The sequence below is a fragment of the Dromiciops gliroides genome, chromosome 1 (assembly GCF_019393635.1).
Source record: "Dromiciops gliroides isolate mDroGli1 chromosome 1, mDroGli1.pri, whole genome shotgun sequence".
Lineage (NCBI taxonomy): Eukaryota > Metazoa > Chordata > Mammalia > Microbiotheria > Microbiotheriidae > Dromiciops > Dromiciops gliroides.
Window position 1 is genome coordinate 11,739,226 of NC_057861.1, and position 15,419 is coordinate 11,754,644.

Sequence of the window (15,419 nt, forward strand, 5' to 3'; positions counted from 1 at the left end):
TCCACTCTGAACCCCACGACAGCAGCACATGGAGGATGTGGGCCGGGTGACTGTGACCGTCCCCAGCAGAGGTGGCCCACATCCCCTGGGAGAGATGACACCTGGGCACCGTGCTCAGGCTGCCAATGAATTCTGCAGCCATACGAGGTTTCCCCACGGTCCCAGAGATATCCCATGGGCCCAGTCCTGCTGAGTCAGAGGATGAGGAGCTGGAACGGACCTGCCTGCCAGGACGTCAGGCGCATCCTTACTCATAGGACAGATGAGGGCGCTGAAGGATTTCTCCACAGGCACACGGAGAGGGGGAGTCAGAGACGGGATCCGAACCCCTGACCTCGGGGCCAGGCTCTCCCCTGCACAAATAGGGAAGGGTGAAAGACCAAGATCAAGGGCCTTCCACCCCCCAAACCTGAGCTGTTAACATTTCCACCACATGAACATCTTCATCTCAGTGCCACAGGATGTCAGAGTACCCCCGAGCCCCTCTGAGCCGCGAGGAAACCCATGGCCAGCAAGTGCTCACCAAGCTGCTGCCTTGGTACTGCTAGTGATGGGGAGGGCAGCTGGGGGGCTCAGTGGACAGAGAACCAGGCCCGCAGTCTCCTCTTCTTGAATTCAAATCCAGCCTCAGACACTTGCTCACTGTGTGACCCTGGGCAAGTCACTTCATCCTGTCTGCCTCAGTTTCCTCGTCTGTAAATGAGCTGGAGAAGGAAATGGCAAACACTCCAGTATCTCTGCCGAGAAAACCCCAGATGGGGTAGCAGAGAGTCAGACAAAACAGAAACAACTGAACAACAAAACAACGATGGGAAAGTCACTCCCTCCTACACAGTTCCAGTGGTGGAGAACTCACTCCCTTGAGTCAAACCAACGTGAGTGGTCAGAACCTGCACTTTTCTCTCTGTGGCTTCTTCCCTTGCGCCAGGCAGAAAAGTCTCCTCCCTACAGCGTGTGGAGTTTCACTCTAATTTCTGCTCCAGAATAAACAATGGATGGAACCCTCTCCCAGACACCTGGCCTCCCCCCTCCAGGCCAGGGCCTCTTAAACTTAAATACACAGGTGTATAAAATAGGGGCACATGACCTTTTACTGTTGCCAAATTTTTCGGGATCTCCACATTCAGTTACGTGACCCAAGCTTTGCTGCAAAGAACATGCACTTAGTTTCCAGCCTGGGAAACTTTGTTCTGGCCAGAAGTTCTTCCAGTGAGCAAACCAAACCAAGGGGCTCACGGTCACTTGGAGTCAGAACTACCATTTCTCTTAGGAGGGTCCAGACACTTCCAATATGACTGCAGCATCCACATTTTTCATTTGCTCAGCCTTCATTGCCCTGGCCTCGATCTCATTTCACTTCCGGCATCATTAATCCTCAGTATTTACAGCTTCAGAAACAAAGATCATAGGCCGTCCCGGCAGGGTCGTGATCAGAAACACCAGCTGCCCCATCTTAGCCTAAGGTTGCCATCAGCAAAACTTGAGGTTCTTAAGACCTCATTAACTCACTTGAATCTTGATGCCAATCATGTCAGAGAGGTTGGAGGAGTGGCCTCCATCCTGTGCGTCAGAGATGGTCAGTGCTTCTCCTCGGGTCTTCTCACTCTGACCACAGCCCTGGTTCTAGGCAGGGTCTCAAGACATCCTTGTCAGATGATGCTCCCACCATTAGGGCTCCCAGGTGGGGGCTTGGACTGGGCCTCAAGCACGCGGACTGGCTCGCTGTATTTGGGAGCAGTTGTCACTCTGATCTGTATTTTGGAGGGAAGGTAGGATGATAAGCCACTTTCCTGCTAAATGGATTTCAGAAGAGGTGTAGTGATGACAAGAGCAAGTTTGTGTGTGGGGGAGGGGGAAATGAGGTTTAAGTGACTTGCCCAGGGTCTCACTGCCCCCCAAGTTTGTGGGGGGTTTTTTCCAATTTTGTGTTTTTAAAAGAGAATAAAGGGGGCAGCTAGGTAGCGCAGTGGATAAAGCACTGGCCTTGGATTCAGGAGGACCTGAGTTCAAATCCGGCCTCAGACACTTGACACTTAACTAGCTGTGTGACCCTGGGCAAGTCACTTAACCCTCATTGCCCTGCGAGAGAGAGAGAGAGAGAGAGAGAGAGAGAGAGAGAGAGAGAGAGAGAGAGAGAGAGAGAATAAAGCATGTGGAGCAAGCTGGCCAATGTTTGTCCATGCAGATATTAGGCCCAGGGTGTAATGCAGGATGTGGCACACGGCATAGGGAACTGTAAGGGTAAGGGCTTGGTCACCAAGGGGCCTTCTAATCTGTTTTTAATGGAGACACCTCTCATGGTATTCAGAGGACGGCAGACGCCATCCAAGAGCTGTTGATTAGGAAGAGAGAAAAAGACGGAAGCAAATACATACAGGCTGTCTTCTCCAGCACCAGAAGATGGAGAAGATGCTCCCCAGCTTCCCCACCAGGTGGAGAACATGTGAACAGCCCTCTCACCTGGGCCAGCCCTGGCCACCTCTCCTGCTGGCTAAATGGTTAGCAAGAGGCTGATTTCCAGCCTGAACCTCTGGCTGAGTCAGTGTCGACCAAAATGCAAGAATTCCTTCTTCTCCTCACTGAAATAGGAGGCATCTCACTTAGCAAACTCATCAGAGAAAACACAGTGATGGAGTGGACAGTATAGCCACACCTCCCAGGGCAGCTCCATCCCTGGGATGCCCAACTACTGAGCATTACGTCATTGCCACAGGAAAATAAGGGAGAGCCTTATTTAATGTTGTGTAGACTGAACAGCTGAAGGACCAAGTTGTCACCCTCACTTTGGCATCAGAGTGATGCAGGCCCTGTTAGGCTCGGCTCCAATTGATGGTTTGTTTTATCTCTTGGCTAAGTGGCTTTTTTTTGGAGGCAATTGGGGTTAAGTGACTTGCCTAGAGTCACACAGCTAGTAATTGTTAAGTGTCCGAGGCCGGATTTGAACTCAGGTCCTCCTGAATCCAGGGCCGGTACTCTAACCACTCTACCACCTAGATGCCCCCAGCTAAGTGGCTTTTACTAAGGAATGTAGGTTCTGAGAAATCATCTTACTTTCTGAGAAACCTTACTTCATTAGAATAATATTTTTCTCAATTACATATAGAAACCATTTTAAACGTTCATTTAAAAAAACTTATGAGTTCCAAATCTCTTCCTCCCTTCCTCCCGACCTCCCTCCCTAAGATAGAAAGCAATTCGACATAGGTTATACAAGTGTAGTCATGCCAAATATATTTCCATATTAGTCATGTTGTGAAAGAAAACAGATCAAAGAGAAGCTTTCTTGTTAGGGCACACCCAGCATGGGACTGCAGAGAGAGCATCAGAGCCAGAAGGAACCTTGGGAATCATCTAGTCCAACCTTCTTGTGTTCTAAAAGACACAGGGTTCAGAGAGGTTCAGTGAAGTGCTCAGGGCCACACAGTTTGTCAGGGGCGGCGAGCAAATGGGACCTTTGTTCTCTCGGCCCCAGTTATGAGCTCTGTCCACCTTAGCAAACCATCTTCAATAGCCATTACAAGGCACGTGATGCAGGGCGGTCCTTCGCCTGTTCATATGTGTCACCTGGGGCAAAGATCCAAACAAGCAGAAAGCCCAAACGCCAGCACGGTTTGGGTTTTTATCCATGTCTTTTGTATCATCCAAGAAAAATTCAATTGTGTTCAGCATAGCCGTGACATTAAACTGAGATAGAACCAACAGCCCTTAATCCACACATAAGGATCCCTGTAGGCGGTGGAGTGACTTAGTTTTAAAATGTTTTATTGAATTTTTATTTCTTTGGTTAAATATTTCCCAATTACATTTTAATCGGGTTTGGGCCACACTTGATTCTGTCGTGGGCCACGTCTGACACCTTTGCGGTATATCATTGGCAATAATAACCTTTTGTTATATTAGAATTGTTTGCAATCTGATGGTTTATATATATATGGTTTCTATGACATTTCCCAGAATATCAGAATACTCAGTTATTTCTCTCCACTTCCCCCCCCCAACCATTTAAACAAATGGAAATTTACTAGAAAAAGTTTTCAACTCTACTGGGAGAGTTAAGTGTTATGAGAAATTTCACATAGAGTATTATATGTGAAAATTGGAACAACAGAGAATGCCAGAGCTGGGGCCTTAGAATAAAGAATGCTAAAGCTAGGAGGGACCGTGATATAGAGAACGAGAAGTGGGAGAGACCCCAGGACAGAGGATGTAGGATGCCAGAGGTCAAAGGACCCTTTGACACCATCGAGTTCAGCCTTCTTCTTTTACATTTGAGTAAACCAAGGCCCAGAGAGGGAAGGTGATTGTAACAGCCCAGTAACTTTTGCTGTCAGCATAGTGAGTAGTGATATTGCTAATGCCCAGGGATCATCTGCCCAGAACAGGATAGAGGGGGCAGAAGTGGGCCCATAGGCGTAAAGATGCAGGGGAGGTATTCTTCCTCCAAGATGTTTAGACAAACTTGAGGAAGAAAGAAGTCCCCAAGCCCTGCTGGCACAGGAGAAGATAAATCGCAGAGGCTGGTGCTCATTCTGCAGTGGAGAGAGCCCTGGGCAAGGAGCTAGGAAGCCCAGGCACAAAGGGCAGCCACCTTGACCGGCTGTGTGACCTTGGGCAAGTCATGGGACCAATCACAACCCCCATTTTCTCATGAGGGAAAAAGGGAGCTAGAACAGCCATTCTTTACCCTCTTGGTGTCTGGGAACTTGGTCCCTTCCCGGGGTCTTGCTCCCAAAGAGTCAATTTATGGCCTCTTTAGGGCTCACATCACTTGGGTTATTGAAGAAACTTCTCATCTTGATAACTTATTGGGCTCCATAGAGGAGCCAGGCCTTTTTCGTGTCTTCTTTCAAAGCCCAGGGTTCGAGGGAGCAGAGAACAGCCTCTTCGGGGCTGTCTCCTTGAAACGACTCTTGGAATAGCATCTTCCAGGCGCCGTGTCATTGGGATGGAGACCTCCCTTTCTTTTCCATTTTCAGCTTCATCTTGGATTAGAGCTGACCTCCCTCCCCACAAGGGCAATGCTTCTCTCCAGGAGGCAGCACTTAGCAGACAACGATGAGGGCTCTGTCTAGTCCAGCCTATTCAATCATTTTTCTCACTGCCTTTGAACTTGAGCTGTCAGTCTAGTACTTGACCTCCATTTCCTCATGTTTGTACGCACCAAAGAGCTGCTATTTTCATAGCCTCATAACAGTGCAGAGTCTCGAGGCCTTGGTGTGCCAGCCTCCTGGATGGGGCTTTAAGCTGGCCACCCCCACCCCCGTACAGGTCCACGTCCTTGATTCTAAAACGTTTAGGAAAAAGTGGTTTTGTCTCCCAGGCTCAAAGCCTTCGAGTCCTTCTGATTCCTCCTTCTTGGCCCTTCGCACCAAACATCCAAATCCTGTGGATTCCACCTTCGCCCTATCTCTCAGTTCTGCGCCGTCTACATTTCCACTCCTACCCGTCATTTCTAGAGGGTGTGGATGAGTGCAGTGGCCTCCCGCCTGCTCTTCCTGCCTTTGGTTTGGCCTCCCAGTTAACTCTCCATCCTGCACACGTTGGCCAGGGCAGTCCTTCCTGCTCAAGGCCCTGTAGCATGAAGACCGTCTTCCTCTGCCTAGCCTACTTGACCCTCTACAATCTGGCCTTGTCTAAGCAGGCCAGACTTACTGCCCACTCCTCCGGGGCATAAGCCTCCTGATCCATTTACTGCCCACCCATACCCCCCCCACACACATATAAACACGCGGGCACTACACACACATACATGCACATGTATACACGTACACAAACCACATGCACTTACACAGACACACACACACTCATACACACATGCACAGACACAGACACACTCACATGCACACATGCATGCTCGATGTCCACTCTGGCCTCTCTTTCTCCCTCCTGAAATGTTGCCTCTCTTCTCGGTATCCTGTCTCTCCTTTCTAGCACCAGGTCTTGAACAGAGACCCAAGGACTGCCCATTTTTGATAGTCTTGTCTTGGTTCTGTAGTTTAGCCCTCGATCCGGTCCTGGTCCTATTCATTAAGAGCTTCCTCACATGGAGACATCTTGTTTTCCCATCTGGACTGTAAGCTTCTTGTAATCAAAGAGTATTTCTCTACCTCTCATATCTTCCCTCCCCCCAGCACATTGTGCTTGGTAAATACTGTTGGTTGATCATTCTCAAAAGATATGGATCTGACTGTTGGTGGAGTTGTGAACTGATCCAGCCATTCTGGAGGGCAATTTGGAACTATGCCCAAAGGGCTATAAAATTGCGCATACCCTTTGATCTACTGCTAGAATTATATCTCAAAGACTTCCCCCAAAAGAGAAAAAGACCTCTTAGTATAAAAATATTTATAATAGCTCTTTTGGTGGTGGCTAAGAATTGGAACTCAAAGGAATGCCCATCAGTTGGGGAATGGTTAAACAAGCTGTGGTATATGATGGTGATGGAATATTATTGCACTAATAAGAAATGACAAGCAGGATGACTTCAGAAAGGCCTGGAAAGACTTGTAGGGACTAATGTATAGTGAAGTGAGCAGAACCAAAAGAACATTGTACACAGAGGCAGCAATATTGTTTGATGAAGAACTGTGAAAAACTTCTCAACAATACAATGATCCAAGACAATCCCAAAGGCCTATTGATGAAACATACTCTCCACCTCCAAAGAAAGAACCGATATTGATTGAACAGATTGAAGCATGCTATTATTTGCTTCATTTCTTTCAGTTTTTCCTTTATATGAGTTTTCTTGTACAAAATGTCTAATACAGTAATGTTTTACATAATTGCATACGTATAATGTATATGTTATTGCTTATTGCCTCAGGGAAGGGGAGGGAGGAAAGAGGGATAGAATTTGGAACTCAAAACTAGACATAAAATGTTTCTTTTCAAAAAATAAATAAAATATGCTCTAATACAAAAAAGACGCGGATCTGCTCAAAAAGGAAGATGAGTGATCATGTGTTAGAAGATCTACTCCAGTTGGAGTGTGTTAGGTTTGACTCAGGGTGGCCTAACATGATGCAGCATCTGCTCATCAGACAAGATTCACAAACTGCCCTTGTCTTCAGACTTTGGGTCTTGCAATAAGGTTTAGTGGGCAGAGGCTTAGCTCAGAACTTCAGAGATGATGCTCTGTGGGGAGTAATTTTGCCTAAGTAGATCTCAACCTCAGGACTTTGTGGATGGGAGAGCGTGAGATCACAAACCTTTGTGCATTTGCTGGTCGTGACTTACTTGTAACTTTATCTCTGGATAGGATGAGCCAATATGAAGCTAACAGGCTCCTGGGGTGCCCGTGATCTTGGTCTTAGAGGGGAGGGGAAACACTGAACTCTTGTCGAGATGGGAGCGGGCGTCTCGGTCAGGGGCTGCTTGACCTTGGTGTTGTTTTTGTAGACGGAGGGTATCCCAGCATTCCCAGTTAGATGCTGGCAGCCCCTCACGGTCTCTGGAGTGGCCCAGGCTGTCAGCAAGAGGGATTGCACCGAGAAGCATTTTCTCCACCTCGCATCTGCCTGACCCAGTCACCAAGGCCTGCGCCTATCCTCCCATTCACCCCAGACCTAGAAGCAAAGTCCCCTATGACCTCTGTGATACTCCATCTCCTTGGACACGACCCTTGGGCTGCGCTTTGTTCTTTCCAGAAAATTTTCCTGTCCATCATCTCATTGGATCCCCGTGAGCAAGTCAGAGTGAGCATTCAGAAGATCACAGAGATTAGAGCCCGAATCACCTAATCCAAGCCCATCTTTTTATGGGAGAAGGTGCTGAGGTCCAGAGAGGGGAAATCACAGAGAAAGCACGTCACCTGGTTAAGAGATGAACTCATGTCCTCTTCTCCCTACACAGCATCACCTCCTTTCCCCAGATCTTGGAATGATAGAGGGATGAATGACTTGCCTGGGGTCACATGGTGGCTGGACCCAGAACCCAAGGCCCCCAGCCCCCACTGCGAGGATCTTTTCTGGATAACGCTGTCTCTGCAGCATCCCGGAGTCCAGAAATTCATGCCCGCAGATGGCGCCGGGGAGCCATGGCACACAAGTCACCACCAAAATCTTTGCCTCCTGGTTTTCTTTGAACAGATTCATTTGTTCCAAACTCATCCTCAAAAATAACTCTTGGAGGCATGCAAGATGCACATTAGCCTAATAATTTTATTTATGTCTCCCTTGAATGCAGAAAGAAGAGGAGAAAGAATAAAACCGTAGGGGTTCCATGGAGCCTGAAGGTTCCCTAGGCACATGTCACTCTGGCTTAGCTGAGATCACACTGCCCTCGGCCACATTCTCAGAGCAGGAAGTCAAATGCAATAGAGAGACACATACCCCCCTCCCCCTGCCCTGCTCCAGAAAGCAGCAGTCTTCTGGTGGGGCCTTGGGCTCTGCAGAGGGAGGAGAGAGGAGCACCCGGCAACCTGGGACCAGCGGGCACTTGTAACCAATCTGTCAGAATGGAGCGGCCGCCTTCACAGACAGGCCAGCGCCCAAGGCTGCCACGTGTCAAAGGGACAGGCAGGCAGGTGGGCACCCATGGAGAGGCCCCGAGCTCTAGAGAGCCACAGGGAGACAGGGAATTGCATGGGATCACTGACGTCGCCTTCCTCTCAGACTATCTGCTGCCTGATGAGCTGTATGGCAGAGCATGAGCTGGTGTTTGGGGCTCCTTGTAACCAAGAGGCCCAAGTGACAGCCCAGCCACTCAGCCCGGTCTCCCTCGGGGGCTGCTTCCGAAGATGCAGCCACATCCCCATCCCCACTTTCCTTTTGTCCTGAGCCAGCCCGTTCTTTGGATTGAATGCCATTTTTTACAATTCCTGCTCTCTTTTCTTCAGTCGATATTCTTATATTCTCACAGGTCTCTGAAAGAAATCTCCCCTTCTTTAGAAAACAAAGGTGGTGGGTGTCCCTGGCAGGGTGAGAATGTTGCAAGCATTATCTCCCCTTCTTTCTCTGAGGAGCTGAGTGCTTTACATAACATTAATAAATTAAGTCCCATCATGCCCCTGGGAGATGGGCTAAACAGTGCGGGGAAAAAATACCACAAAAGCAGAGGACAAGCACATTCCTAGGAGGCTTAGAGGGGACCTGGGAAGGCCATTCAAGGTCATAGAGTCGGTCTCTGCCCTTTTCTCTCTGCCACCCTGCCTCCTTTCCCAGGAGGCAGCCTTCTCCCAGTCGCTTTTTCTCAGACTTCTTCCTTTTGTCTCCTCTCCAGTCGAGCACTAAACCAGGCCTCACATCCCAGAACAGAGTGGGCTTAGCAAGATGAGAGGATTGCCTTGTGGTCCACTAATTCTAGAGTCAGCTTGGAAAGGAGAGAGGATGCAAATTGTGTATTGTTAAAGGCTAAAATTCTAGCTAGTCTGTCTAAAATATCTAATGAGTGGTCGCCAATCAATTACAAGCCTTAGCAAGAGTTAGGCTTTTAAGCATTTATTAAGGAGAATAAGAATTTGGTAAAGAGAGAGAGAAAGGCCTAGATTCCTATCTATTAAAGGGAGAGCGCATTTCTAGCTCCCTTCTCCGCCAGAGTACCCAGGAAAGAGAGCAAGAGCAAGCGCCAGTCTCTTCCTTCCTCCTCCCACTAGCCCGCGTCACTTCCTGACGCCAAAGAAAAGACTCCTGGTCTTGCCCTCAAAGACCTTCGCTTCATGGGCGGAACTCTTCTACAGTAAGTCTCCAGCAGGTGGCGTCATTCCAATCATTACAGTATCCACCAAGACCTTTAGCTCTTTTTCAGTCAAGGCTGTATTCCCTGTCTCATAAAAGTAGCTTCCGTTTCTTCCCCAAGGCCGCTGTACCCCATACCCCATACCCTGTATCCTGATAAGAGTTTTGTTGTGATGCTTGGGCCCTACCTCAGTATCGCGCACAGGCTGAATGAGGGTTTTTCAGTCCCTTGTCCCCTGAGATGGACTCCACCAAGCTCAAACCCGTCCACATCACCCACGCCTACTCATGCCTGTCTGGGCCAGTGCCAATCCATGGACCCCTCTTGTGAGCTGATATTTCACTTCTGTTTATTCACAGATAGATTTGTTTTAGTCCAGATAGATGTGTGGGGTCACTTGAACACCAGGCAGCGGGCAAACACGGAGCTTCCAGAGACACCGCGCGTGTTTGTTGGACTGCCAGAATCAGTTGTGCCCATCTTCTCCCCCATAGGGCCTGATGCACTCCAGTGGACCCGTAGGGCGCCATCGGCAGCTGGTGCTGGTGCTGGAGGGCGAGCTGTACCTCATTCCTTTCGCCCTCCTGAAGGGAAGCTCTTCCAACGAGTATCTGTACGAGCGCTTCACCCTCATCGCGGTGCCCTCCATTAGGGCCCTAAGCCCCAACTCCAAGGTAGGCCTTCACACCTCTGCCAAGAACCCCAGCCCTCTTGCCTGGGGTCTGAGCAACCACATAGAACTGAGTCATCCACAGACAAGATGCCATCACCTCCCAAGGCGGGGAAAAGCTCTCATCATCCTGGTCGGATGGAAGTGTGGCCCTGCCTGTCAGCAGGGAGATGGACAGCAGGACCCCTCTGGGTTCCTTCAGTTCAAGCCTTCTTAGAAGGCTCCTTGGTGGTCATCTCTAATGATCCCTGGGATCCGACTGGAATCATCCCACAGGACACAGAGGCATGAGGCCAGACTGAGATCCTGGGGATTCCACAGAAATCTGGCTGGTCTTTAGATGCCACAAGCAATGTGTTCAGACCCTCCCTCAAGCCTAATGCTGATTGCCTGTCTGCTCTGATAACACATTTGACTCCTCCCACCCCCACCCCGGTCTTTCCACTTAAAACTGAATTCCTTCTATCATTGCCCAAGACCCAGCCCCCTTTATAGTTGAACATGGGCCTGCCTATGGCTCCCTAGTCCTGCCCAGCGAGCCGTCCTGCAGCTGCCAGGTGTTCTCACAAATGATTCGGCCACCCCCCATCCCAGGGACAGCTGGGGGCCTGTTGGGTGTTAGAGGCAGTGGGGGAAGCCAAGGCTCCACTGGGGTGGACTTGTTATTGCAAGAGTGCAATCTTGAGAGAAGGTGTGAACCTGGCCCTTTCTAAGTCACCAACTTCTGGAGGGAGCATCATGTTTCTGTCCTGTTTTGGTGGGGGAGGAGCAATGAGGGTTAAGTGACTTTCCCAGGGTCACACAGCTAGTAAGTGTCAAGTGTCTGAGGCCAGATTTGAACTCAGGCCCTCCTGAATCCAAGGCTGGTGCTTTATCCACTGTGCCACCTAGTTGCCCATTCTGTCCTGTTTTTAAGATGCTGACTGAGCCACAGCTGCACCACCACCACCACCACCACCACCACCATCACTGACATTTATGTGGCCCCTTCAGGCTCACAAAGCGCTTTAAGTGGGTTCTCTGATTTAATCCTGAAAACAGCCCCTGAGGCAGCTGCTGTCATTGCCCCCTTCTATAGGAACCGAGAGGGAGCAGGGACTTTGGAAGCCATAGGGCAGACCCCCATTTGACACTTGAGGAAACTGAGGCCCCGGGAGGTGACGCACCTTGACGGGCACTGGGGGCCACACAATTAATGTCTGAGGCAGGCTCTCCCTTCTCATTTTCAGCGGGGCTGTCTCAAATGATAGCTGGACACCTCCTCTGATTAGCATTAAGGTGGCAAACAGCCGTGGTGCCCCTCATGTCAATCATGATGATTACCATAGTCATGAAAAGCAGATATGCCCCTTTAAACCTCAGTTTGGAAAAGTTGCCCAAGCGGGCTGTCATGTGCCTGATGTTACTGAAGTTACCTTGGTTCTTATTCTGTGTGTTGGAAGGGAGGGAGGAAAGGGAAGGGAAGGGAAGGGAAGGGAGGGAGAGAGGCAAGGAGGGAGGGAGGAAGGAGTAGGGAGGGAGGGAGAGAGGGAGGGAGAGAGGGAGGGAGGAAGGAAGGAAGGAAGGAAGGAAGGAAGGAAGGAAGGAAGGAAGGAAGGAAGGAAGGAAGGAAGGAAGGAAGGAAGGAAGGAAGGAGGGAAGGAGGGAAGGAGGGAAGGAGGGAAGGAGGGAAGGAGGGAAGGAGGGAAGGAAAGAAGGAGGGAAGGAGGGAAGGAGGGAAGGAGGGAAGGAAGGAAGGAAGGAAGGAAGGAAGGAAGGAAGGAAGGAAGGAAGGAAGGAAGGAAGGAAGGAAGGAGGGAAGGAGGGAAGGAAGGAGGGAAGGAGGGAGGGAAGGAATGAAATATCCCAGACATGGTGGACAGCTTAGGCAAAAGCAGGGAATGCTGAGTTTGGGAACAGTCATAATGGGCAGTTTATGGAAGGGAATGGTTGTAAATAAGTCTGGAAAGGTGGGTAGCAACCAAATTGTGGAGTGTTTCAGCTCGGCAGTTGGGAGCCACTGAAGACTTTTCTGGGACAAGAGCCAAGGCTGGATGTAAGCAGCCTCAGGAAGGTTATTTCAGCAGGCGTGTAGAGGCGGGATTGGGAAAGAACGGGGCGGAGAGAGACCAGCCCGCGTGCTCTTCCCGCTAGTGCACAGAACTCCGTTTCTTTCTTGTCCTAGTCTCACCTGAGAAAAAACGCGCCCCCCTACTCCAGCTCCACCTCGATGGCGGCCGTCATTGGGAATCCCAAGCTCCCTTCGGCGGTCATGGACCGGTGGCTGTGGGGGCCGGTCCCTTCTGCGGAAGAAGAAGCTTACATGGTGTCGGAGCTGCTCGGCTGCCAGCCTTTGGTGGGCCAAGTGGCCACCAAGGAGAGGGTCATGAGCGCCCTGAGCCAGGCCGAGTGTGTTCACTTTGCCACCCACATCTCCTGGAAACTGTCGGCCCTGGTCCTCACGCCCAACGCCGACAGCACCCCCGGGGGCAGCAGGAGCTCCTTCGGGAACCCCTACACGATTCCCGAGTCCCTGCGGATGCAGGACGACGCGAGCGATGCAGAGAGCATCTCCGACTGCCCGCCCCTGCAGGAGTTCCTGCTCACGGCGGCCGACATCCTGGACCTGCGGCTGCCGGGGAAGCTCGTGGTTCTGGGCTCCTATCAGGAGTCCAACAGCAGAGTCACGGCGGACGGGGTCATTGGCCTGACCCGAGCCTTCCTGGCCGCGGGGGCCCAGTGCGTGCTGGTGTCGCTGTGGCCCGTGCCAGTGGCCGCTTCCAAGATGCTGATCCACGCCTTCTATTCCTCCCTGCTGAACGGGCTGAGGGCCAGCGCGGCCCTGGGCGAGGCCATGAAAGGGGTGCAGAGCAGCAAGCAGTTCTCTCACCCGTCCAACTGGGCAGGTAGGATGCACGGGCTCCTGGAGGCTGGCAGGGCCTGGTCAATTCTTGTGCTTCTGGTCTAGGGCAAAGGCTCGGGTGGGGAGGGGGCACTGAATGGCTGGCTTTTTGACCAAAAGGATTTCTGCAAGCATTTGTTCAAGCCAAGAGCACCATTCTAGATTTCAAGCCAATGACCAGATTCCTGAGCAGGGAGACCAAAGATCGCGTAGACTTCTTCTGGGGCAGCCTGACAGGGACTAACCCAGATGAGCCCTTGGCTTGTTCCAAACCAGGGTCACTTAAAATCTCACGGTTCTTAGCATCATGAAACCAAGTGTATTAATACAAGTGTCTCACCTTTGTAGAGTGCATTCCCATTTATAAAGTACTTTACAAAGGTGGCATCACTGCCCTTGATGGTAGCCCTGTGAAGAAGACAGAGCAGGGATTCACCACATCCTGTCAGTAAAGGGACAGAGGGTCAGAGAAGCTGTGACTATGCCAAGGTCACACCTCCAGGAAGTATCTGAGCCAGGATCTAAAGGCAGAGCTCCTGACTCAGGCCCAGCTTAACTCAGAGCAAGAAGAGACAGACCCCTTCTAGGCACACGGATGCCTCCGCACACCCCCGCCCCAACACCTCCTGGTCTCTCCCTTGCACCTGACTCACCTTCAGGGAGCTTGCATACATGAAATAAGGCCTAGGGTTTGCAACAGCACAGAGCATGGGCCCTGCAGGAGCAGCCTTCAGCAGACACAGAGCTCACCTGGGCAGAAAGTGCACCCATGCACACGGGAGCCTGTCAGCTTCCCTGCAGAAGGCACGGAAGGGAGTCCTGATCTCCCCGGGCAGCCGAAGACACAGGTGCGGGTTGTGGGAGTGGCAGAAGCCTCGGGCATGTGACTCAGCCTCTGCGGCCAGGAACTGGCTAGGACCCACCTCCAGGAGCTGCCCTGGTCCTGGTGGCAGAGGTGGTCCAAAGCTGCTCTTTAATGAACCTGACCCAAAAAGCCAATTCTGTGACCAGACCAATCCGTGATTCAGTCGATCCTACCTGGACCGGGGGTATTCTGTGCCACTCTGATGGGGGCGGGGCAGAAGTGTTGCTCGTGGTACTCATGAGGGGCCGTGGCCCTAAGCCTTCACATGACCCCTCAGCACAAGGCGTGGTACCTCAGGCATGCCTGCTTTTCAGAAACTCCTCAAAATACTAGGCTGCTGAGCCCTGTCTGACAAGTTAGGAAGATGCAGATGGAAGAGACTGGGGAGGTTCCTCCCCTGTCATAGCCGGCTCACAGCAGGAGTGGACAGGCCTGGGGGCTGGCACTTATGTGGCTCTTCCCACCCCTTCCACAGGTTTCCTGCTCATCGGCAGTGACGTGAAGCTGAACAGCCCTTCGTCTCTCATCGGCCAGGCCCTGACAGAGATTCTCCAGCACCCAGAGAGGGCCCGAGATGCCCTACGGGTGTTACTCCATCTGGTAAGAGAGGGCAGGGGCTGCCCTTCCCCGGGGAAGCTTGGGTCCTTTGGAGGGGTGGCCATGGGGCTTAGGCTGGTGCTGGAAGGTAGTGTTCACAGCAGGCATAGAATGGAAGATGAATGCTGGGAAGGTTTTTATGTCATCCCCAGGGGGGAGAAGGGGACAGCTGGAGACACAGCCCCAGGAAGGGCTTTCCCCCACTGTCGGCTTTAGAAAGATCTCACACTGAAGGCTTACGAGAGTGTCCTTGCAAGCTCCCCAGGATGCTCAAAATACAAATGGGGTGACCTTGAGGGTCCCTTGACCCTCCCCAAGTTATCACATCCTTAGAAAGCAGAATGTGAGCCCCTGAAGGCAGAGACTGTCCCTGAACCTCACAGACCCAGCACATAGTAGGTGATTATTACCTGTCACTGATCTGAATCTCTGAGACTTCAAAGGCTCCAAGAGTGGGAGCCACTCACTTGCTTGTGGTCGTGCAAGGATGGAGTGACAGAGGCCAGCTGGATCTGCTCAAGTCCTCAGCAGAGGGGAGTGCCCCTGTGCCACACGTGGAGGGGGGCCAGTTGGGGGTCCCCTAGAACAGGAGGGCACCGTCAGCCAACATCCTGGTCAAGTCCCGCTTCCCGTCCTCATAATGTCCAAGCTTCCCTGAATCCCTGCTGTGCTCTGGGGCAGCTGTACCCATTGCCCCAAGCTCAGGGCCACATGGGTTTGTCCAGACC

At 51.3% G+C, this 15,419-nt stretch overlaps 1 protein-coding gene across 1 annotated transcript in view; it reads left to right on the top strand.

Moving 5' to 3' along the window:
* The window catches only part of TTC28 (tetratricopeptide repeat domain 28), a 668,012-nt gene that overhangs the window by 634,134 nt on the left and 18,459 nt on the right, over window positions 1-15,419 (top strand). The window contains exons 15-17 of the mRNA XM_043977397.1: window positions 10,173-10,352; window positions 12,513-13,233; window positions 14,570-14,694. Of these exons, the coding sequence (XP_043833332.1) occupies window positions 10,173-10,352; window positions 12,513-13,233; window positions 14,570-14,694 (1,026 nt within the window). The remainder of the gene's footprint in view (window positions 1-10,172; window positions 10,353-12,512; window positions 13,234-14,569; window positions 14,695-15,419) is intronic.